General features: G+C 48.7%; 1 protein-coding gene across 2 annotated transcripts in view; it reads right to left on the bottom strand.

Annotated features, from left to right (window-relative positions):
* LOC133359882 (elastase-1-like) overlaps positions 1–23755 on the bottom strand; it is a 39447-nt gene that overhangs the window by 5173 nt on the left and 10519 nt on the right. Inside the window, exons 2-8 of one of the 2 annotated variants that reach the window (XM_061578445.1) lie at positions 18978–19111; positions 15202–15317; positions 13320–13445; positions 8772–8908; positions 7471–7613; positions 1515–1691; positions 379–484 (exon numbers count right to left, since the gene is read on the bottom strand). In XM_061578445.1, the coding sequence (XP_061434429.1) occupies positions 440–484; positions 1515–1691; positions 7471–7613; positions 8772–8908; positions 13320–13445; positions 15202–15317; positions 18978–19111 (878 nt within the window). In that variant the 3' untranslated portion in view covers positions 379–439. Of the gene's footprint in view, positions 1–378; positions 485–1514; positions 1692–7470; positions 7614–8771; positions 8909–13319; positions 13446–15201; positions 15318–18977; positions 19112–23755 lie in introns of those variants that run through there. The other variant, XM_061578444.1, reaches the window with a different exon arrangement.

Genomic DNA, 23755 nt, shown 5'->3' with positions numbered 1-23755 from the left:
ATGTAGATGCCACGTGAAGAAACAGTGGCATCTACATCTGCAAAACATGAATAACCAGTGGTATCTACATCTGTAGACCATGATTATCCAGTGGCATCTACATCTACAGGAGATTAAACGACGTTTAAAGCCATTCCCCGTGTTTAGTGTACATGCCGTACATGTTTGGAATCAACAGGAGTAAATTTGGACTTGGAAACAAATCGACTTATGAAGAGACCTCTGGAACCTAACTCATTCGTAAGTAGAGGAGTCCCTGTATTGGAGTACAACTGTACTACAATGCACCATGAAAGCTTCCACCCCCAGTCCCCCCATCGACTGCCCCCACCCCACCTGCACCCACCCCCCTCAACTAATCCTCACCCCAGCCCCCGTGTGCCTCCTCCCCACCGTGCGATGGCTGCTGTCACATGGTCTGTAGCCAATAAAGAAGCAATCATGGCGCTATATTCCAAAGTCTTCCCGCCTCAGTAGTAGTTGTCTGTAAACAGCGAAGAAACACAGATGTAGTGACAGGATGCCATCTGGTGGCGATGGGTGCGTTAGAGAACAACACATGCAAGCGAACACAATGGGCCGTAACTGGGCCAATGGTCAAGGAGGGGATTGAACTGGAAGCCCCTGGAACCAGCGAGAGAGTTCCAGGAGTTGGGCATGACCAAGGGCGGGGCTTGGACACGCTGGGTGAATATAAGGAAAAGGCAAACGGGGGTTCGGGGCTGTTGTGGGGGTTCAGGTCCTGGCTGTCGTCGCTGCCATCTCTACCTCGTCGTAGCTGTATAGCCAGCCAGCTATGCAGTTTTCATTAACCCCCCCCCCCTCATAACCACCACCATCGTTACCATTCCCTCACCACGTTCTCATTATATGGTTACCACTCATTACCCCATTCATTAAATACATTCATCAAAATGTACTGTCATCAATTTCGAGCTCAATGCATTCACGCATCACATATTTGCCCCATTCCTTCCTCTCATCTATTTAATTCACCTCAACTGCACCATTACGCTCATTTGTACTGTTGTTAATTATTTGTAAAGTTCCTCGGTTAAGGAGCGATATAAATTCCCTCCTCATTGTGCCAGCAAAAGGACTTGGCACTGCTAGTTGCAGAAGTTGATGGTTTGGATCTGGCAGGCCACCCTGGTTACAGTGTACCTTAAAGGTCACGTGATGGCATTCAAAAGACGGGTAGGAGTCCATCATATGTCAGAATCATAGTCCAAGTTTTGCCCCGAATATTCGAAAAGTGACCAAGAAATGATATCAATCGGTATTACACAAAGCATCTTATTTATCCCCCCACCCCACTCCCTGCTGGTAAACTATTGTAGGTCATGTGCTGAGTGACCTTGTGCCGCAAATGCAGCTCAGCAAAGTGGCTTCATCATTTCGACTTGAGCAGTGTTCGTAAGTTGCTCGTGGTTGTGTGAAGTGCATTTAAGACATAGAGGATGGCGGCTATGTCAAACGCAAGCTCGCTTCTGCCGTCGTCACCATCCACGCACCGTCGTGGGGAACTGCATCCCGGTGACGGACGAAATCCACGCGCTGTAGTCGGACAGGCGCGTGAATACGCTAGGCTTGTTAGTCATGTTGCAGCTCCTGTTGAACACGAAGCTCGTGATGCCCTGCACCACCCAGCCTCCGCTCGTGTTGCAGTTCAGTGGGCCACCCGAGTCGCCCTACGTATGACAACAATAGCAATACCGGTGAACAACGCACTCTGTAAACTTTATTGTGCGATGCAATACAATGTAGATTTACGTAGCGTAAATGCTGTTCTTTTTCAGAAGCGACCTGGCTATCACAAATTGTAGCGCAACGAAGTGACTTGTCATCATGTAGAAATTTATAGCAGCCAAATTACTTGAGATGCATAGTTCTAAATATGGAGGGAAAAACTGGAGGCACAGAGAAAAATCCACATGACCACGGGGAGAGAGAGAGGCACCGCAAACTCCAAATATACAGCAGGCGTCAAGGTTGGAATCAAACCCACGAACTCCTGCAAACCAGGCGAGGTAGTAAACATCTCCTAGCCACCGTGGCGACCACAGTCAAAAGGCAGAGGAGGCAATGTAAGGGCATGGGTCTGGCCTTGAATCGGGTGACTGCAGAGTGGGTGCCTCTTGTCAAAATCTTGACTTAAAGTTTTCGTGACTGCAGGAATATATATTCTTTGGGGCTTTTTGTGACGTCACGTAGATAGGTTCAAAGAAAATAACCAAAAACTATGACGTTTCGATCGCAACACATTTTTTGCGTCACTTGTTCAAAAAATTTACTTGCCAATCATTCTCACCTCTAATGTTTTTTTTTTGCAATGAGATGTACGAGGTTTTCTTTTGAAACTAAGCCAAGCATCTTCAGCACACGATCCTCGAAGTCAGAATAAAAATTCACACACCCAAAATAACCCGTGTTTCTTAACCACTTTTGGTGGCGGATTTGTACCAGAAAGACGCCACGTGAATATTAAAATGTAAGATTGACTTAACTTGTTGTAACTTCACAGACACAATCAACCAGATTTAAACGAATTAATTATGAATCTACTTAAATATATGTTTATCCTTATTTGCTTACACAGGCACACCCCGGTTTACACCCAGGATGCGTTGCTGAAAACAGGAACGTAAACAGAAAGAACTTGAATTTCAGAATATTTTGGTGGATTGTAACGTGGTAAAGTACCTACACAGAGCATGCTCAGCAACTCATTGCGCATCTATTCCGCACAACCATATTGTTGATATGTAAATATATAATACCATTTCTTTTATACTAGAGTAGATAATCAATTAGCCGGCGGATTAGAGGGGAAGGGGGCGCCGGATTTTCAAAAATGCTGGATAATTACTGATGAAAAGTATCTACGAGACATTTTTGCCAGTATGAAAAATAAGAATAGGTTTTACCTTTTCTGGCAATAAAACAGGTATGTCAAGATGTTCAAACACCAAATATGTCTTGCCTCACGGCAGATGTGGAGCGTACGTTCACAGGAAGTTCCTGTTTTTTTATGCTAATTTTGGTCACGTGACTAGGAAGTCACGATGTTAGATTTTCAGTGAACCACACGGGCATGGGCCATCTTACTCATAATTCAAGATGGCGGCACGCATCGCATCTCAGTGAGACCACTGCCGCACTTGTCCATTGTGGGAGCTTAAGAAGCATTGTCTGTAAGTTGTTTATATTCCTATAATATTGGCAATGCTGTTGTAATGTTGGAATGACCGTTATAGTGATGTAAATGCCTTTATGGTGCCGTTAAGTTGTTGTAGTAAATACGAGGCCTAGTTAGTAACGAAGCCTGCGACTTTCCTTATTGTGGATGTTACTTGTGATTTAGTAGGTCGAGTCAGACTTGTGTCTATGTTGCGATCCTGAGAGTAAAGATGACGAAGTATCTCATCCACAGTTTAGATTCCAAGAACACAGGATGAGATGTTATTATCCTTTGTGCAAGCACTTTCAAGAGTTCATGAACAGTGAGCCTGGTGAAATTTGGGGAGCGCATCGTCAGTAGTGTACCTTTGGTTCCTAGGGTGTTTCGGCCTTTCATACTATACACCCTCCCCAAAGGCGGCCAGCGACAGGGTGATCAATCCTACACTTGCGTCCCATTCCCAATTAGTCATAGGAGTTGCCTTGTTGTAGATAGCCAACATCCCATGGGACTATGCATGGCAGGGGCGTCCTCCTCCCTGAGTCAAGCATTGTTGACCGCATACCTCCTGGCCCTCTCACTTTGGGGCCCAGCTGGGGTCGTTCCTCTTCATCCAGAGCCACTGACTGCTGCCTTCTGCCGCCTCCGATACAGCTCTGATTGCCGAACGCTGGCTCTGTCCCTTAATTCCCAGGTCTCTAAGCAGTTTGGTTGTAGATGTTGCCACAAAACCTCTGCAGCCCACCTCCATTGGTCGGACTTCTGTGTTCCAGCCATGATGCCGTGCTTCGGCAGCTAGATCGGCATAGCGCAGATGTTTTCGCTCATAAGCCTCATCTACTGAGTCCTCCCAGGGTACTGTGAGCTCAATGATGAAGACCTTCTTGAGCGAACGGGACCAGAGCACAATGTCAGGTCTTAGGGTGGTGGTTGCGATCTCCGGAGGAAACACAAGTTGCCGGCCAATGTCAGCTAGCATTTTCCAGTCGCGGGCCAAGCGCAGCTGGTCTTGCTCTAATGGTGTAGAGCCGCTCTTCGGTGGTTTAGCCCCTTCGCGGACAAAGGTCGTCCGTAAGGGGTGTGATACTGCTGGGGGTGGTAGGGAGTTGGTGGCAGCTCGCTTGTCCTCCAGGGCGGACGCAAGGTTTTTAAGGACTTGGTTGTGACGCCAAGTGTAGCGTCCTTGGGTGAGGCTTGTTTTACACCCTGTGAGAATGTGCCTGAGGTTGGCTGGCATGGAACAGAGGGCACAGTCCGGATCTTCACCATACCATTGGTGAAGATTAATTGGTGTTGGAAGGACGTCATATGTTGATCTGATGGAAAAGCTCAACCGCTTCGCTTCCATGGCCCACAGATCCTTCCAGCTGATCTTCCTCTTCTCCACACTGTCCCATTGAGTTCACTGTCCCTGTTTGGCAAGAGAGACTGCCTTGGCCCACCTTGCAGCCTCCTCCTGATGGCGTACTTCCTGCACTACCATCTTCTGCCGCTCTGGTGCAGTGGCCTTACTCCAAGCAGCATGGCTAGTTAGCCTAAGGCCTCCTCTCCCTTGCTGAACATGACCCACAATGTCAGCATGTCTGAGGGCTGCTGTTGCCTCCTGGACTGCTTTTCCTGGCCTCCATTTGCGCCCAGTTGCCAAGGTCGGCGCGTTGTTGCTAACCACTGGGTCTCGAGATTCATTCAGTGTCATCTGGAGCCTGGTTTTTGCACACTTGAATTCCTCTGTTAGACTGGTGAGGGACAGCTTGAGGACACCATCTCCATAGAGGCATATGGTGGTAAGGCATCGTGTAACTCCGAGCCACTTCTTTAAGTAGCCTGTGACTCCTCTTTCCATCTTCTCCACTGTTGAGATTGGAACCTCATATACTGCTAGGGGCCACAACACCCGGGGTAGGAGACCAAACTGCAGACACCAGGCCTTTAACTTTCCAGGTAGCTGGGTGTTGTCGATGGACTGTAGGCTACTACTGATGTCTTTGCGCAGCTGTTGCACCTGGTCTTTGTCCTTCAGGCTTGCATCATACCACCTTCCAAGGCTTTTTACCGGCTGCTCAGACACTGTTGGGATTTGGTCATCTCCGATGAAGAATTTCAGGTCAGAGAGTACTCCCTTCACAATTGAGATGCTGCGTGACTTAGATGGTTTAATCTTCATACGGGCCCAGCTGATGTTCTCCTCGAATTTTCTGAGCAGTCTCCTGGTGCATGGGACAGTGGTGGTCAATGTTGTTATGTCGTCCATGTAGGCTCTGAGTGGAGGGAGGCGGAAACCAGAGTCGACTCGCTGTCCACCAGCAACCCATTTTGAGGATCTGATGATAACCTCCATTGCCATTATGAATGCCAACTAAGAAATGGTACATCCCGCCTTTATACCTACATTCAGGCACTGCCATGAGGTGGTGAACTCTGATGTGGTGAAGCAGAACTGCAGATCCTGGAAGTACGACTTCACCAGGGTTGTGATGGTGTCCGGTATGTGGAAAAATCTGAAGGCAGACCACAGGAGTTCATGGGGCACAGAGCCAAATGCATTGGCGAGGTCGAGGAAGACTACATGGAGGTCCCTTTTCTCCACCTTGGCCATTTGGATCTGGTGCCAGATCATGCTGGAATGTTCCAAGCAGCCAGATAACCCTGATATTCCTGCCTTCTGTACAGATGTATCGACGTACGCATTCCTTTGCAGGTACTCGGCCATCCTCTGGGCAATGACCCTAAAGAAGATTTTACCCTCGACATTCAGTAAGGAGATTGGGCGGAATTGGCTGATGTTCACTGCATCCTTCTCCTTAGGGATCAGGACCCCGCCTGCCCTACGCCACACTTTGGGTATTATCTTCTTTTGCCAAGCTGTTCTCATAAGCCTCCAGAGGAGCCTCAGGACGTCTGGTGCGTTCTTATACACTTTGTACGGGACTCCATTTGGCGCCGGGGCTGATGCTGTTCTTGCCCGTCGAACTGTGTTTTCCACCTCTTTCCATGTCGGAGGGCTGGTCTCAATATGATGTTCCGGGGGTTCAATGGGTGGGATATCTGATGGGATGAACAGATGTTCATGTCGCTTTGAGTCAAAGTTTGTTGTTCTCAGGTGCTCCTCTAGGTCTTTCTTTGTTGTTTTTAGAACTCCACTTTTTTCCTTCGTGAAGATACTTTTAAGGAACTTGAAGGGATCTTCATAGAATCGAGTTCTAGTTTGTTCTTTCTTCCTTCTGCGTTTCCGTAGGTTCTCTGCTCTACGGAGGGATGCCAACCGGGTTTTGATATCAGCCTGAAGTGCCTCTATGCCCTCCTTTTCCACTTCCGAGGCCTTCTTCCACTGTTTCTTAAGCTGTCTCCTTTCTTGAACGAGGCGCTTGATTTCTTGTTGCCTCCTGGAAACTGGTGGGGTTGGAACCTTTCTCCCGCCTTTTGCCTCTTGCACTCCAAAGCTTTCTGCCCCGTACTCATAGATGATGTCCCCCATCCTCTCCAACTTCTTCTCCACTGTGCCTCGAAGTTTCTCGAGGGTTAAGGTAAGGTCAGTATTCACTGTTTCCCACAACTTCTTGTCACTGGCGCCAAGCCACTTCACATACGGTCTGTGCCCTGGTAGTCTCCTCTCGACTGCAGGTCTGGGAGGCTGGGTGAGTTCCACTCCTGTTGTTGGTTCCACCTCAGTTGTTACTTCGGTGCTTGAGTTTATGGCCTCCATGACAGTGGTACTGATGCACTGCAAACTATGGTTTGCGTCCAGTTGCTGTGCTTCATTAGTGTTATGTGTAATGCTGTACATTTGGGGTACAGTGGGATGAATACACGATGTGCCTGTATGCAACGCACCGGCTTGTGCTCTTGTCTAGCTGTTCAGTGGTAATGTAGGGGCCTGGTCCGTCCAGGATCTATTGTTATCTAAGACAATGTTCTAATGCTGTGGTGTTCATTGTGTTGGTGTTTCCGGATTATAACAGATGCTGTATCTGTGTTTTCTCACCAGTTTTACCTTGTTACAATCAATAAATGACGATTGGAGTTGGACGTTCATCCTGGCTCCGAGGGTTTATTGAACGCAAGATTATCTACTCGACTAGCGGTGCAACGCAGCGCACAACGAGGCCGAGATAAAATATATACCTTTCCAAGGCATCAAGTCTGCATTCACCACACATACTTGTGACAATACATACAAACAAACATTCTCTGATAATATTTGCTTTGTCATTGGAACTGATTGGTCCATTTGGTAGTATGAGCAGCAGCCATATGGCAAGAATATGGAGAAGATCTGCCGATAGACTCACTTTGCAGACAGCGTGGAGGCTGTCACCAGCACAGATCATGCTGGGCCTCACCCAGCCACTCCACCAATCGGCGCCGCTGCATGTCGCGTAGTCGACGACTGGAAGCCGGACTTGCTGCAAAGTGTCGTAGGCCGGGCCTGAGACTGATCACACACAGACGCACGCGGCCAATACGATGATACGGTAACAACCCCGATGTGAGCTTTACGTACTTTCGCTGCAATGTACTCAGCCTATCCATGCCCAGTCCCGTTTATTTTTACGTACCGTGTCCGTCCATAACGTGTTCGAGAATTACCAACTTCATTAAAGCCCCAAATGTTGTTTACCTTTTGCAGCCAACATTCAGGCACCCAGATGTTCTGAGGCGTCCTTGACTATCTATCGTCTCATAAAATAATGACGAGGAGCGGTAGTGTAGTAGCAGTTGGCACTGCACTACGAACCTGGCGACCCGAGTTCGATTCCCGCTCATGGCCACCAACACCAGTGATAGCGATTATCTGAACCGGTTCTGGGCCTCCCCTAGGTCGACTCAGCTTCAAATGAGTACCTGCGTGTAAAGAAACATCGCCACTGGGGAGACAAAGGTGACCAGGCGTGGTGTTGGCCACCCACCCCTCTTGTGTGCCGTACCGGTCTTCATCGGTGCCACTCGCTAACAGCACTTTCCCCAACAGCTTGTTAAAGCTATAGGGGGGATCCTTTTATTAATTTTCTCATTCATGTGTAGTCTATTTATATTTATCCCCTCACATGCCAAATTTCAGTTCTGGGTGTCCATGAATAATAATAATAATGAGATATATTGTTATTGAACTGGGGTACGTCTGTTTGAGCTCCATTGTGAAATATCGTTCTCGTGATCAGAGCTATACAGCTCGTTTTCAGAAGCGACCAGAACACAAATGATGGCTCAACAAAGTGGCTTATCATCATATGGAAATGTATAGCGCGAGCCAAATACTCTAAACGTGTGATGTTGATTATAAATGTGAAGGGAAAATCCAGAGGACCCGGAGAAAAAATCCTCGCGACCACGGGGAGAGAGACACGCAAACACGAAATATACAGCAGGTGTCAGGGGTCAGGATCAAACCTACGGCATCCTACATACCAGGCGAGACAGTTAACATCTCATCACTGCAGCGTCCCAATTAGTGAGTGTTAGATGATCAATCATCGCAACTGCTACACGTTGAAGTCTCAGAAGTGCTGTGTGGTAGGGACTTGAGATGCATCAGCAATGACCTAGTCGATATATAAAGCATGTTAGTGATGCTTAGTTGTTTGGTCCTTACAAGATAATCTTCCCCAGCCGGTAGCATAACACTCGGCATCATTGGCGAGGATTTGTCCCGGGTAGGGCAGGGACGCGGGTTGGATCTTGCTGGTGAGCTGCACTGACTCGTTCAGCTGAACGAGCGCGATGTCAAACCTGGTGAGGGGTGAAGTGGACAGCAAGGAGGGTGAGAGGCGTTACATTTACTTTCGATTGTTAAAGGGGTGACTTGGATTAAAACATTTCAAATTATTAAGGTCAACGTGGGAAAAGTAAACCAAACACACACTCTACAGTTCACTCAATAATTTGCTGGAAATATCTTAAGGTAAAAAAATACCCACCCCCAATGCAGGGCCCTACAACTCTCTGTGGCTTTCCTGGTCCTGGCCCCTAATGGACATCAGTGAAAAAGAGTTTTAGAGCTCATCGGATTACTTCTGCAGTATAAACACTGATTTTAATTCCGCACTGCCCCTAGTAGGGGGGCTCACTGCCTCTAGTAGGGGGCTCACTGCCTCTAGTAGGGGGCTCACTGTCTCTAGTAGGGGGCTCACTGTCTCTAGTAGGGGGCTCACTGCCTCTAGTAGGGGGCTCACTGCCTCTAGTAGGGGGCTCACTGTCTCTAGTAGGGGGCTCACTGCCTCTAGTAGGGGACTCACTGTCTCTAATAGGGGGCTCACTACCTCTAGTAGGGGGCTCACTACCTCTAGTAGGGGGCTCACTGTCTCTAGTAGGGGGCTCACTACCTCTAGTAGGGGGCTCACTGTCTCTAGTAGGGGGCTCACTGCCTCTAGTAGGGGGCTCACTGTCTCTAGTAGGGGGCTCACTGCCTCTAGTAGGGGGCTCACTGCCTCTAGTAGGGGGCTCACTGTCTCTAGTAGGGGGCTCACTGCCTCTAGTAGGGGGCTCACTGTCTCTAATAGGGGGCTCACTGTCTCTAGTAGGGGGCTCACTACCTCTAGTAGGGGGCTCACTGTCTCTAGTAGGGGGCTCACTACCTCTAGTAGGGGGCTCACTGTCTCTAGTAGGGGGCTCACTGTCTCTAGTAGGGGGCTCACTACCTCTAGTAGGGGGCTCACTGTCTCTAGTAGGGGGCTCACTGCCTCTAGTAGGGGGCTCACTGTCTCTAGTGGGGGGCTCACTGTCTCTAGTAGGGGGCTCACTGCCTCTAGTAGGGGGCTCACTGCCTCTAGTAGGGGGCTCACTGTCTCTAGTGGGGGGCTCACTACCTCTAGTAGGGGGCTCACTGCCTCTAGTAGGAGGCTCACTGTCTCTAGTGGGGGGCTCACTACCTCTAGTAGGGGGCTCACTGTCTCTAGTAGGGGGCTCACTACCTCTATTAGGGGGCTCACTACCTCTAGTAGGGGGCTCACTGTCTCTTATGGGGGGCTCACTACCTCTATTAGGGGGCTCCCTGTCTCTAGTAGGGGGCTCCCTGTCTCTAGTGGGGGGCTCACTACCTCTAGTAGGGGGCTCACTGCCTCTAGTAGGGGGCTCACTACCTCTAGTGGGGGGCTCACTGTCTCTAGTAGGGGGCTCACTGTCTCTAGTGTGGGGCTCACTGTCTCTAGTAGGGGGCTCACTACCTCTAGTAGGGGGCTCACTACCTCTAGTAGGGGGCTCACTGTCTCTAGTAGGGGCTCACTACCTCTAGTAGGGGGCTCACTGCCTCTAGTAGGGGGCTCACTGTCTGTAGTGGGGGGCTCACTACCTCTAGTAGGGGGCTCACTGCCTCTAGTAGGGGGCTCACTGCCTCTAGTAGGGGGCTCACTGTCTCTAGTGGGGGGCTCACTACCTCTAGTGGGGGGCTCACTGTCTCTAGTAGGGGCTCACTACCTCTAGTAGGGGGCTCACTGCCTCTAGTAGGGGGCTCACTGTCTCTAGTGGGGGGCTCACTACCTCTAGTAGGGGGCTCACTGCCTCTAGTAGGGGGCTCACTGCCTCTAGTAGGGGGCTCACTGTCTCTAGTGGGGGGCTCACTACCTCTAGTAGGGGGCTCACTGTCTCTAGTAGGGGGCTTACTACATCTATTAGGGGGCTCACTACCTCTAGTAGGGGGCTCACTGCCTCTAGTAGGGGGCTCACTACCTCTAGTAGGGGGCTCACTGTCTCTAGTGGGGGGCTCACTACCTCTAGTAGGGGGCTCACTGCCTCTAGTAGGGGGCTCACTACCTCTAGTAGGGGGCTCACTGCCTCTAGTAGGGGGCTCACTGTCTCTAGTGGGGGGCTCACTACCTCTAGTAGGGGGCTCACTGTCTCTAGTAGGGGGCTCACTACCTCTATTAGGGGGCTCCCTGTCTCTAGTAGGGGGCTCACTGTTTCTAGTAGGGGGCTCACTGCTTCTAGTAGGGAGCTCACTGCCCCCTCCTCAAATCGGGGGCAACGATCGGGAGAGTGGCCTTTTCACGGAGGGGAGAGGAGGGGAGGGAGGAGAAGGGGGGTACACCACCACTTTTATTAACGCCATTTTTTTTATATTTCAGCCACGATCATCATTTTACGTACAATGGTACGTAAAATACGCCATGGTGGCTATGAGATGTTAACAGCCTCGCCTGGTATACAGGAAGTTGTTGATTTGACCCCGACGCTGACGCCTGCGGTATATTTGGAGCTTGCATCTCTCTCTCCCCATGGTTGCATGGATTTTTCACCGGGTCCTCCGGGTTTTTCCCTCCACATTTAAAATCAACATCACGCGTTTAGAGTATTTGGCTGCTGCTCTAAATGTACACGTGATACGCCACTTCAGTGAGCTATCATTCGTGATAACCAGGTTGCTTCTTAAAAAGAGCTATATAACTTCGTGGGCCTGACTTGGTAAAATAAAAGTTTACTGTAGTGTCATTGTTATCAAGCGTATTGGAATAAAGGGCTCTGAACCGGGTGTACGGGGACCCCTGGAAGTACGTGGAAATGTTCTGCGGGGTAACATGAGGTGATTTATAAATGTGTAGTGACATAGCGCTGACTGTTTGAAAGCAATAGCAACTGCAGATGGGCACTTAGCGTACACGCCGCTGAGCATATACGCGGGAGGGTTCGAGAACGGAGGCGCGGTTAGGGCAGAGCCAAGCCAATCGGAGGGGAATAAAAGCAGCGGGGAGCGGGAGCTCTGGGCTGCTTGTTCTGGGAGTGGACTCGTCCCGTCGCCGCTGTCACCATCGTTGGTCTCATCGCTGCCACCTTCGCCTGATCATTACGCGGATGGACAGTAGTTGGCTGTCCCGGTTGACGCCGTCGGTGCAACGCGCACAGGGTCGTGTCTGGGATGGGGCGCGCGGCAGCGGGGTCGTGTGTGAGAAAGAGAGGGGGCCCGAGTGGTGGTGTGAGGTTGGCAACAACAATAAAAGAGGACAGAGCGGTGCCTCCTGCGACCACCTCGTCTCCTGCTCACTGTGTGTGTCGCACGCCACCCGCACGCACAGACGACACTACAAATGTGTGCAATTATATCATACATGAGAGGCATTGATTGAATAATCATGCGTGAATCTGGCAAAATTAAATAACTACGATCAAATGTAAATACATATGGTAACCTATAAAGATATAAAAGACCTTTCCAGACTAATTGATCTTAAACAATGTGTTGTTTTACAAGGGTAAACAGCGAGCGCAAACTCATTACGTCATGCGTGCTGAGCGTTCGTTGAATTTTTTTGCATTCGCTTGCGGTTAACTAGCTAGTTAAGATGACCTCACAAAATGAACAATTTGTTTAAAATATTGATGTTCATTATTCATACATTTATATTTCTCAGAACCATGTTGGGTCATGCAAGGGGATTACTCGGTGGAAACACGAGTTCAACAAGGAGGGTACTACAGCAGTAAACAAAAAAAGATTGAGAATGACCACTGATCTCGAAGACCATCGGTGCTGATGGGATGTGTAAACTGCTTGTCACGAACGGTGGGGTAGCTGTTAGCACGCTACGCTATGGGACCTGGCAACCTGAGTTCGATTCCCGTTCAAGGCCACCAGCACCAGTGACGATTGTCTGAACCGGTACTGGGCCTACCCTAGGTCGACTCAGCCCTCAAATGAGTACCTGGCGCAGTGTGTAAACATCAGCAGCCAAGCGTGGGGCTGGCCACCCACCCCCTCGTGTGCTGTGCTAGCTTTTATAGGTGCTACTCGCTAACAGCACTTGCCCCAACAGTATTAAGGCTATACTGGGGATCTTTGTCATTGATTTAAACTGATCACCTATATTGCAGAGGGACAATGCACGGGAGCGAGGGAGAGAGACTTTGTCTGCACATCTCACTGGCAAACAGAAGCCCAACGCAACGCAGTGGGCACTTAAAACCCCCAACTACTAACTGACTGCAGACACTGGGTGGTAGAATAATAAATAAATGATTACCAATCAATTTACAAATCGCTACGCAAACTTTCTCATGTTTCCCATAAGGGGCGGGGAGAACCACCGATCTACGTTTCCTGCCTCCACCAACCGGCATGGTTAATTTGTGGTCAAGCAACCCCAGTGACCCGCATGGTGTGTGTGGTGAGGAGGCCCTCATCCAGCGGTGGATTGACGAAAGGGCTCCGTACCCATTCGATGCGTCTCCATTCCAACTGGGGTGGATGTATTTGTTCTTGCCTTGCAAGCAGATTTGTCCGGATTCAGAAATCCTGAGATCGTGTTTGCCCAGATACACGACCTCGGAGTTATTAGCACTGTGGGAGACATTGAGCGGCAGCAGCAGCAGGTCACGTAAAAAAACATAAAACATAATTGGAACCGGTCTCATAGCTGCAGGCTTAGTGCCGCTTGGAAGCGTATTATCAAGTAATACCACACCGTTTCACTCGATGCCTATACAGGTCACCGTTCGTCGATAGTGATTAACTGTGAGCAGCCAATAACAGCTATTGCGATTTTTGCACCCAAAGACGGCAGGACGTACATATGTAATGACAGGGTGGCATCTGTTGACCAGGAGGGATAATCACGAGAATGGGTGCGTTATATAATAACCAACTAGAAGGGGGTCATAACTAGTCCAGGGTAAAAGGCGTGGTTAGTCGGGAAGCTCCGGGAAAGGTTCTAGAAGGAGGCGTGGCCGGAGGCGTGGCATGGCCACGCCGGGAACTATATAAGGGTGATGTGACCGAAGGTTCAGGGCTGTCGTGGGGTCCGGGTCCTGGCTGCCGTCGCTGTCTTCGCCATCATCTCTCTTCACCATCCGGCCGCATTGCCGATCCTCTGCACGGCTCCCATCGTCGTCGTCACTATATTAGTCAACCAGCTAGAAAGTTAGACGCCGACGATGGGGCTGTGTAGATGGGTCACTGAATGCAATGGGCAGTGGTCATCACCCACAAGGGGTGAGGCACTCACTGAATGCAATGGGCAGTGGTCATCACCCACAAGTGACGAGACACTCACTGAATGCAATGGGCAGTGGTCATCACCAGCAAGGGACGAGACACTCACTGAATGCAATCGGCAGTGGTCATCACCCGCAAGGGGCGAGACACTCACTGAATGCAATAGGCAGTGGTCATCACCAGCAAGGGACGAGACACTCACTGAATGCAATGGGCAGTGGTCATCACCCGCAAGGGGCGAGACACTCACTGAATGCAATGGGCAGTGGTCATCACCAGCAAGGGACGGGACACTCACTGAATGCAATGGGCAGTGGTCATCACCCGCAAGGGGCGAGACACTCACTGAATGCAATGGGCAGTGGTCATCACCCACAAGGGGTGAGACACTCACTGAATGCAATGGGCAGTGGTCATCACCCACAAGGGACAAGACACTCACTGAATGCAATGGGCAGTGGTCATCACCAGCAAGGGGCGAGACACTCACTGAATGCAATGGGCAGTGGTCATCACCCGCAAGGGACGAGACACTGAATGCAATGGGCAGTGGTCATCACCCACAAGGGACGAGACACTCACTGAATGCAATGGGCAGTGGTCATCACCAGCAAGGGGCGAGACACTCACTGAATGCAATGGGCAGTGGTCATCACCCACAAGGGACGAGACAATGAATGCAATGGGCAGTGGTCATCACCCACAAGGGACGAGACACTCACTGAATGCAATGGGCAGTGGTCATCACCAGCAAGGGGCGAGACACTCACTGAATGCAATGGGCAGTGGTCATCACCCACAAGGGACGAGACACTGAATGCAATGGGCAGTGGTCATCACCCACAAGGGACGAGGCACTCACTGAATCCAATGGGCAGTACTCATCACCCACAAGGGACGAGACAATCACTGAATGCAATGGGCAGTAGTCATAACCCACAAGGGACGAGACAATCATTGAATGCAATGGGCAGTGGTCATCACCCACAAGAGGCGAGATACTCACTGAATGCAATGGGCAGTGGTCATCACCCACAAGAGGCGAGATACTCACTGAATGCAATGGGCAGTGGTCATCACCCACAAGGGACGATACACTCACCGTATGCAATGGGCGGCCGTCATTACCCAGTCGCCGTTGACGAGAAAGCCTCCACACGCGTAGCCCAGAGCACCGAGAGCAGCGGAAGATTGATCAGGATACGAATACAGCCGGATCTGTGGTGATATCACAGCATCGCACGGAAGCTTTTTTTTACATCACAAAGGCAGAGTGCGCAAGCCATGGCGCACGCTTTGCATGTCAGGATGATTTTCGGCGTACGTTGATTTTTGTCGATGTCACCAAAACCTGTCTTCAATGCCCAAAATTTCAGGTCGCCAAACTTTATCTTTTGGTTTCTCCCCCTCTCACTGCTCAATTTAGGAATTCAAAGATGTATTGTCTATCTTCTCAAGCTTGTATAATAATAATGATGTTGCTTATCACCCGAACTTTATTTTATTTCGTCCCATTCACCGTTTAAAACTGTGTTATGGAGCGCTTTACAAGTTAAGATATAGCATCACAGAGACTCACACAGAGACCCATAGACTCACACAGCTTAATCCTAATGATATTCTCGTAAGTTTTGATGTGACATCTCTGTTCACAAGGGTTCCGGTTAACAAGTCAATTAAATTACCTGACACTCTGGTAACGAACAAAGGTTTAGCCAAAGATATCCGAAGACTAGCTGAACACTGTCTAAATAACACTTACTTATTGTGGCAAGGTAACTTCTATTAACAAAAGGAAGAAGCAGCAATGGGCTCTCCTTTGTCTCCTGTGATAGCGAATTTGTACATGGAAGATTTTGAAACAAAAGCAATAGCTTCAAGCACACTAAAACCATCTGCTTGTTTAGATATGTAGATGACACATAGGTTGTCTGGCCACACGGCAAAGATACACTGAACGCATGTCTTAATCATCTCAACTCGCAAAACCCATCCATCCAGTTCACCATGGAAGTGGAAGCTGACAGAACTCTACCATTTCTGGATATTCTGCTCGGACGGGGTAGAAATGGTAAAATAACACACAGTGTTTACCGAAAGAAAACGCATTCTGACGCCTATCTGAATGCAGAGTCACACCATCACCCCGCACAGAAATCGGCTCTTATCAAGACGCTCATTTATCGAGCTAAGAAAGTGTCAGATGGTGACAATCTGAGAAGTAAAATTCCACATATTAAATAAGCACTGCAAATAAACGGTTACAAGAATGCACAAATCAAAAGGGCATTGAATACCAAAACTTAATCAAATAACAAGAGCATTGAAACAGCCCAAGTAATTAAAATTTAAAAAATATCGAACATTGTGGGAATAACTGATAAACTAGCCAGATGTTTGGAAAAACAAAACAACCGAGTCAGATTTGGCATGACCGAAGCTATCAACAGAAGGTGTGTACAGGACTAACTGCCAGTGTGGTAAATGTTATGTTGGGCAAACAGGACCAATGATCAGCACGAGACTAAAAGAACATCAGAGAAATATTAAATTATCCCAAATGCAACTGTCAGCAGATAATGTAGAAGTTTTGTGCAAAACTAGCTACTACTGGCCAAGACTAATTAGATAATCTTTCGAAATTGAAAGACATCAAAATAACTTTAATCGGATAGCTACAGTCTTAGTGCTGCGTGGAAGCGAATAATCAAATCATACATTATTTAAATGCATGCCTACAAAGGGCAGCGTACTTCAATAGGGATTACCGTTGGTAAGGCTATTTTAATAAACACAATAGACAAGAAGGACAAGTTCAAAGGGCTCGCATAATGTAAATGCATAATGTACGTTGCCTCAGTAATCCCCTCCCCCCCTCACATTGTGCAAGAGCCCCGAAGGGTGATCAACACATATACGCCTCTATATAAGGAACGAAACAGGTGGACTTCTCCACAAATCTGGCTGTCGCCTGATGAAGCTAGTTGTAATTACTGGCGAAACTTTGTACTCAGTTTGTAAATGTCGTGGCTTGGCTCTCCAACACACCGGTGTGCTGTACTAGTGACGATTTGGCATGTTCTGTTTACGTGACAAACCTTACTAGTTAGTTGTGTTGGGTGGTGGCGGGTTTTAACGACACATTTATATATTTACGCGATCTAACCCAAAAACCTCTATTATGGATTATAGAGACCCATAGACTCACACAAAGACCCATTGTTTGTTGTGTTTCGCCTGCACTCCAGATTAGCAGGGTTAGCTATGTGCAGTGCAAAGGAAGTGCAACATACACATGAACATACAAATAAAAGGCACCACTAAGATGAAGAACGGCAATAACGCTTGAAAAACCCTCGTCTGCAGAGTTCAAAGGGTTATATACCACCCGATCAAAGCATTCTCTGCACTCTGCTAAAATCTAAATCTTGATTGAAATGGAGTCAAGGTTGGATGTTGCTGGAGCCTGCTTTGCCACAGGTATCCTCCAGAACCTTAGACAATAAAGGAAAATTAGAGAAAGGATTGAAGTTACTGAAGACATCTGGATGAAGACCCGGATTCTTACGAAAGGGAGTTACGCCAGTTTGTGGGCATGGAACACTTCTAAGGTGGAGGGAACAAAGTTCACCTTAAGAAACGTACAGTTGACTCTTGATTATTCGTGTGCGGATTATCCAATTTGTGGACTAACCGCGCACCTGAGATTTTTTTTACATAAATGTATCATCCATGGATGTTGCCTTAACCCCAAATTAATAATAAAAAGCTATGCATTGTTATTCTCTGAAATATTTGTTACAAGTCACGTGCTTAAATCGAACAAATATGTGCTCCGGTTAATCCGAAAGCCATGTGATCGCCTCTACAGTACAGTAGTTGCATATATTTACAAAAGCGGGTGAAGTTTGATTTATTTTGATTGGCGTGGTTCCGCTATCCCAAGCCACGACATTATTTCCTACAATTATTAGTTTTGTTTATTAACAAACTCAATTTGATTAACTTAAACACAATATATTAGTGGTTTTTGGCATCGAAATCCACGGAAAATTGATCCACAATTTAGAATTATCCATGGCCGTCCTCACCGTCATTCGTGCGGATAATCGAGAGTCTAATGTAATTGAAAGAGGGTCCAGTGGGGAACAGGTGGGACAGTATTAAGTCACAACACCACAAATGCCAGGTGATGTCTCATTGTTTGGCTTTAAACATAACTAATCTGTCACTCACCAAATATTTCTGAGGACAAAGTCGTGCTTAAAATTGTTAAGAGATTCCACTCTGATTCACAATGTTTGTATCCTTCTTGTTAGGGCTACATAAACGATCTTGAAAAGAGTAGATAGGCCATATTCAGTTTGAAGAGACTGGTTTGAACTCGGAGAGCTGGATTATAATGAAGTTATTTTTTTCTGGATACAGTCACTTCTCATATAATGCAGTAGTAGTTGCGTTCCTGAAGAACACCACGCTATGGAAAAATCGTGTTATAAAAATAAGAAATTGTAGAGGGAGGGAAAGCACATACGTGATAACACATGAGATGGGTATGCAGGCACTTTGGTAGCATCTAGAAGCATCATCCGGCATCTTCCCAATGCCTTGTGCGATCATGCTATGCCGTTACAACTGCTTAGTCCTAACTCACGGGGCATTAGTTCTGTTAACTCAATCGCGTTATATCCAATTCGAATCTGAGTTAAAACAAAAAATGTATTCCCTAACACATGAATCGCGTTATATCCAATTCACGTGATGAAAACAACATGCCGTGTTACAGGAGAACAGACTGTATATTCACGACGGACACATTGCATCTTTACCGCCGTCGCATGAGAAACGACACTCGCGGTTTTGGGGAGCCGCTCTCACCTGCCAGGGCCAGCTGTTGGGCGTCGCCTCCTCGCCATTGACGATGCGACTCTGTTGGGGGCTAAATTTGATTGCTCGATGTTTTCGATCGAGCGGCAACGTAATTCCTTCATCATCCCGGGCTGCGATGAGATCTGGGACACAGACACAGCAGTGTGATATATTCATCTAGTAATTACACTTTAAACTAAATTCTTTAAAAAATGTATTTAAAGCTTTCGTGACTGCAGGGATTCATATTCTTGGTTCTTTCGGTAAAGTCACGTAGAAGGGAAATAATAAAATAATAAAAATATAAAACAATAAAAATTCTCACGACGTTTCGACTGCAACACAAGCAATCATCATCAGGTGTGAAATCCACAGCAAGAAAATTTGAAAAAAGTGGCGGTTTTTTCCCAACGTCAGCATCACGGACAGCGATTTGGCAGTTGGCCAGATGGACGAGTCCATCTATGTTCGGAAAAGAGGAGGGGGGAGAAGAAAATGGAATGCGGTCTGAAAGTCACCGCAAGCGTGAACACATTCAATTAAGACATAAAATGGTTTATCAAATCCTTCCAATGATTGCTAAGCCAGAATCTATTTTCTCGGTTGAAATTGTCTCTGTGTTTGTATATGTGGATAGCCTCATGAACGAATCTCTCATGGTAGCCAGATGGCTTGCAGAGAACCTCTGTCTTGGAGAAGTCAATGTCATGTGAGCCCACTGAATTATAACAGTGATCTGCCACGGCCGAGGTGTTGGTCCTACCGTGTTTTAGGTCTGATTTGTGCTCACGGATGCGGTCAGAGATATGTCTATTGGTTTCTCCAATGTAACTACTACCACAGAGGCAACTCAGTTTGTAGACGCCAGGGTACTGTATGTCCGTAATCACATCTTTTACAGACGGAACCAGATCACGGATTTTATGTAATGTGTTGAATCGGACCTGGATCTTGTGTTTGTTCAAGATTTTGGAGCTCTTTTTTGTGATCCCCGCAATGTAGGATAAGGTGATGGTTTTGAATGGCTCCTCAAGAGGGTCCTTCTTCATGGTTGGAGTGATGGCTTTGCGGATTGTATAGTCGGATTAACCATTAGCCTTTAGAGCTTGGTGTATGACAGGTGGCTGTGGGGTGTGGGGCTTGGGGCAGTGGACGGCGATGGCGCACCATGTTGTGGCGGCGGGGTTGGGATCATTCGCGGTGGTCGGGTTCGTGCAGGGAGTAGAGCTGAGTGTGCTGATTGATACGGGAGAGTCGGCTAGTATAATTTCCGAGCTATTTTTAAGTCTTTGCCACCAAGGTCTTGTTGTCTTAATGCGGTGAATAGTGCATGTGTAGTGGTGATATGCGCTGTGGTAGGGATCGTGTGCCAGCGCGTAGTGATTGGCTGTGTATGTGGTGACGCGCGCTGACGGTGGAGGATCAGGGGTCAGCGCGGGGTCGTGGGTTACGTGGTGCTGATTGGCTGTGTGCCGGTGACGCGCTGAGAGGGAGTGATCGGGTGGCAGCGCGGTGTGATTGGTTGAGTAGTGTTAACATGCGCTGGGGAAAACGGATCGTAGAGATAGCGCGTCGTCATTGGTTAACTAAGGAGCGATGCTCATGTCGACGTCCGCATCAGCTCCGTCTCCCGTGAGCAGGGGCTATAAAAGGGGATGCACACAGGCGTAAAGGCAGTATGTAACCAGCGAAGAATGAAGACGGGGATGAAGAGATAGGGCCCTGCGGTACCTAGTCCCGCTGTCCTAATGGGACCGGGACTCTGTGTAACCCAGAGGCGAATGCATTGTGTGTAGCCATAGGCATAGGGTCTACACGAGTCGAATGCATGGTGTGTAGCCATAGGCATAGGGTCTACACGAGTCGAATGCATGGTGTGTAGCCAGAGGCATAGGGTCTACACGAGTCAAGTGCATTGTGTGTAGCCAGAGGCATAGCGTCTACACGAGTTAAGTGGAGTGTATAGTCAAAAGAATAGAGACCACACGTTGTATTGTGACACGACAAGATTTAATAAAAGTGTGTTACCCGTCAAGAAGTTCCTGCCGTCATTTCCAATACTTCACATGTGTTGCCGCGAATGGCGGGAGTTTGGGTATTCTAGGCCAAATATTGGTGAAAGTCCGCATTGGGGACATTGAGTTGACAGGGCCAGTGTTAGTTTCTAAGACATTGGATGTGTCGTTTCTCTTGGGCACCGATTTTCTTGGCAGGATGCCCCTTAAGATCCTCGTGGATCAAGGGTGTATTGAATTTCCTTCAGGATGGCGGTTGGCCTTTTTGAAGTCCCCGACTCAAGTGAAGAGACCCAACACCACGATTCAGGCCCTAGTGAAGGAGACTGTCATGGTCCCTCTAGGTGCTCAGATGTTGGTGCCCTTGCAGCTGCGGAAGCAGCTTGATCACGCAGACACCGTTGGAGGGGTCCTTATAACCCCTTCGAACAGGGCGATTCGGGGTCGCGTTGGTGGCGGCCCAAACGATAGTCAGGGAGCCCTTTTTGAAATTGTTGAAAGTCGGGCTGGGAGTCGCGGTGGTCCAAGCTGGTACAGTTTTAGCCCACGTTATGGCCTTGTGTTGTGAGGAGGCCGCCGAGAAAGCCATAGAGGTAATTTCCGTGGTGGAGCTGGGAGGCAAGTCAAATGAGGCTTGGATGGACGCGCTGTGTAGAGAAAATTCTAAGTTGTCCGGAGAGCAGCAGGGCGAGTTGCGTGCATTGCTCCAATAATTCGCTGATATTTTTAGTCAAGGGATATATGATATTGGCCGCACATCACTATTGCAGCACCTTATCAATACGGGTAACGCCGCTCCAATACGTCAAAATTCATATAAGCTCAGTCCCAAAGAAAAGGACCATGTTCGCCAGGCAGTCGACAAAGTGTTGGCTGCCAACATTAGTTCCCCTTCCACCAGTCCGTGGGGGCTCCCATTGTCCTGGTTAAAAAGCAGGATGGGAGTTTTCGTTTTTGTGTGAATTTTCGTAAATTAAATAAAGTCTCAATTGTGGATGCGTATCCACTCTCACAGATGGACAATTCAATGGGCGACTTGTTGGGTGCGCGTTTTTTCTCAACCATCGACTTGCTGTAAGGGTTTTGGCAATTCCCCTTGAATGAAGGATCCAAGCCTAAAACTACGTTCCGAACACCCCAGGGGTTGTTCCAATGCAACTGTCTTCCGATGGGTCTTCACTCTGTTCTGCCCACATTTCACCGGCTTATGGAGCTAGTCTTAGCAGGTCTTCAATGGGACTCGTGCCTCATTTATTTGAATGACGTAATTGTGTTAGGGCGCAAGTTCCAGGAGCAACTGCTGCAGTTGTGGTCGGTGTTTGTCAGGGTGTGGCGGACAAACTTAAATTCAAGCCACAGAAGTATCATCTTTGCAGACGTATTGTCAGCGAGTCCGGCATAACCACGGATCCCGACAAAACTGCGTGTGTGCGCATATGGCCTACCCCCACATCGGTGGGTGAAGTCCGCAGTTTTGTCGGGTTTGCGTCATACTATCGCCGGTTCGTACCAAAGTTTGCGACAATCGCTAAACCACTATACGCGCTCACCGCTAAGGGCAAAAAATTTCGATGGGGGGAGGAGGAGGCCACATTTATATGTCAGTGTCTTTTGTGAGTATGTGTGAGAGTGTGAGTATTTGTGTATCTATTTGAGTCTGTGAGTATGTGGTGCCACAACGACGGGGCCGCTCTGCCGAACCAGGGAGACGCCCGGCTTCCACCACTGCACTGCCCCCCATCACCCCCCCCCACAAAAGCACGCACCCGCACCCACGTAGGGCCTTGTGGTCGGGTCACCTACCCTGAGTTTTCACCCGAGGGCCCCCTCGGGGGGTTACCCCACGGTTTCTCAGGGCCAGGGAATTGGACAGGACCCTTCCCAGGCTAAGTAACACTGCGGCGCCATGGGCGGATTTGAGATCGCACGACCACGGCGAGCTCAGAGAGCCCCGCAGTTAGAAACGCATACAAACACAAACACGGGTCAGCAAGGCAGATAGCTAGGATCAGGACCCGGGGCTGCTGATTAGCCAAAAGGTCAAAGGCCGGCGGGATCGCAAAAGGGCGGGAAATCCTGGGCTCAGGATTGGTCGAGAGACCAAGGCGGTCGGGACGGGGGCGCCTAGCCTTTGATGTGGATAGTTTAAAAGAAAACGCAGGGGCAGTAGGGAACTCTCTTCTTCGGGAGTAGTGACACGGGGTCAACGACGAGGGAGTCATCGGGCGAGCCGCAGGATCGTCTGCAGGACGACCTGAGCGCCGCAAGGTCACCTAGGACTACAGACGGTATCGTATTACGCGCCTTACAACACCTCAGAGCGGAGAGTAGGATCCGTAGGAGAAGGTTAGTTCGGGGTAAGGACGAGTAGGAAAGCGGTGTAACAGAGAGCGCAGCATAGAATAGGGCTGCACGCCACTAGAGAGTGGGTTGGAAGCGCCTTGCTGGCTCGTACACACACACGGGTGGCTCGGTGAGTTAACAAGGGTTAATAAAATCTCGAGCGTAGTAACAAAACCGTGTTGTTGGGTGTTTTGAACGTGGTATTAGCGTGCACTGCATTCGCGGGTGTGTGGTCGTTGTATGCGTAAAGGCCGTGGTCTCTGTACGATGGTGCGGGTACGGAGGTGTGTGTGTTAACGCCCGGGGAGAGCACTTTTGTGTGTTGGCGTGCCTACGCAGCCGTGTGAGAGGAGAATCGTCCTTGCACGATACTTGTGTTGACGTGCACGCGCGAGTGCGGGAGGGGACGAGTCGTCGTGTCGGCGTGCA

The sequence above is a fragment of the Lethenteron reissneri genome, chromosome 66, assembly GCF_015708825.2.
Source record: "Lethenteron reissneri isolate LAM-NWPU_2019-01 chromosome 66, ASM1570882v1, whole genome shotgun sequence".
In the NCBI taxonomy this organism is placed as follows: domain Eukaryota; kingdom Metazoa; phylum Chordata; class Hyperoartia; order Petromyzontiformes; family Petromyzontidae; genus Lethenteron; species Lethenteron reissneri.
Note: the sequence above shows the minus strand (reverse complement) of the source record. Positions and strands in the feature narration are given on the sequence as shown.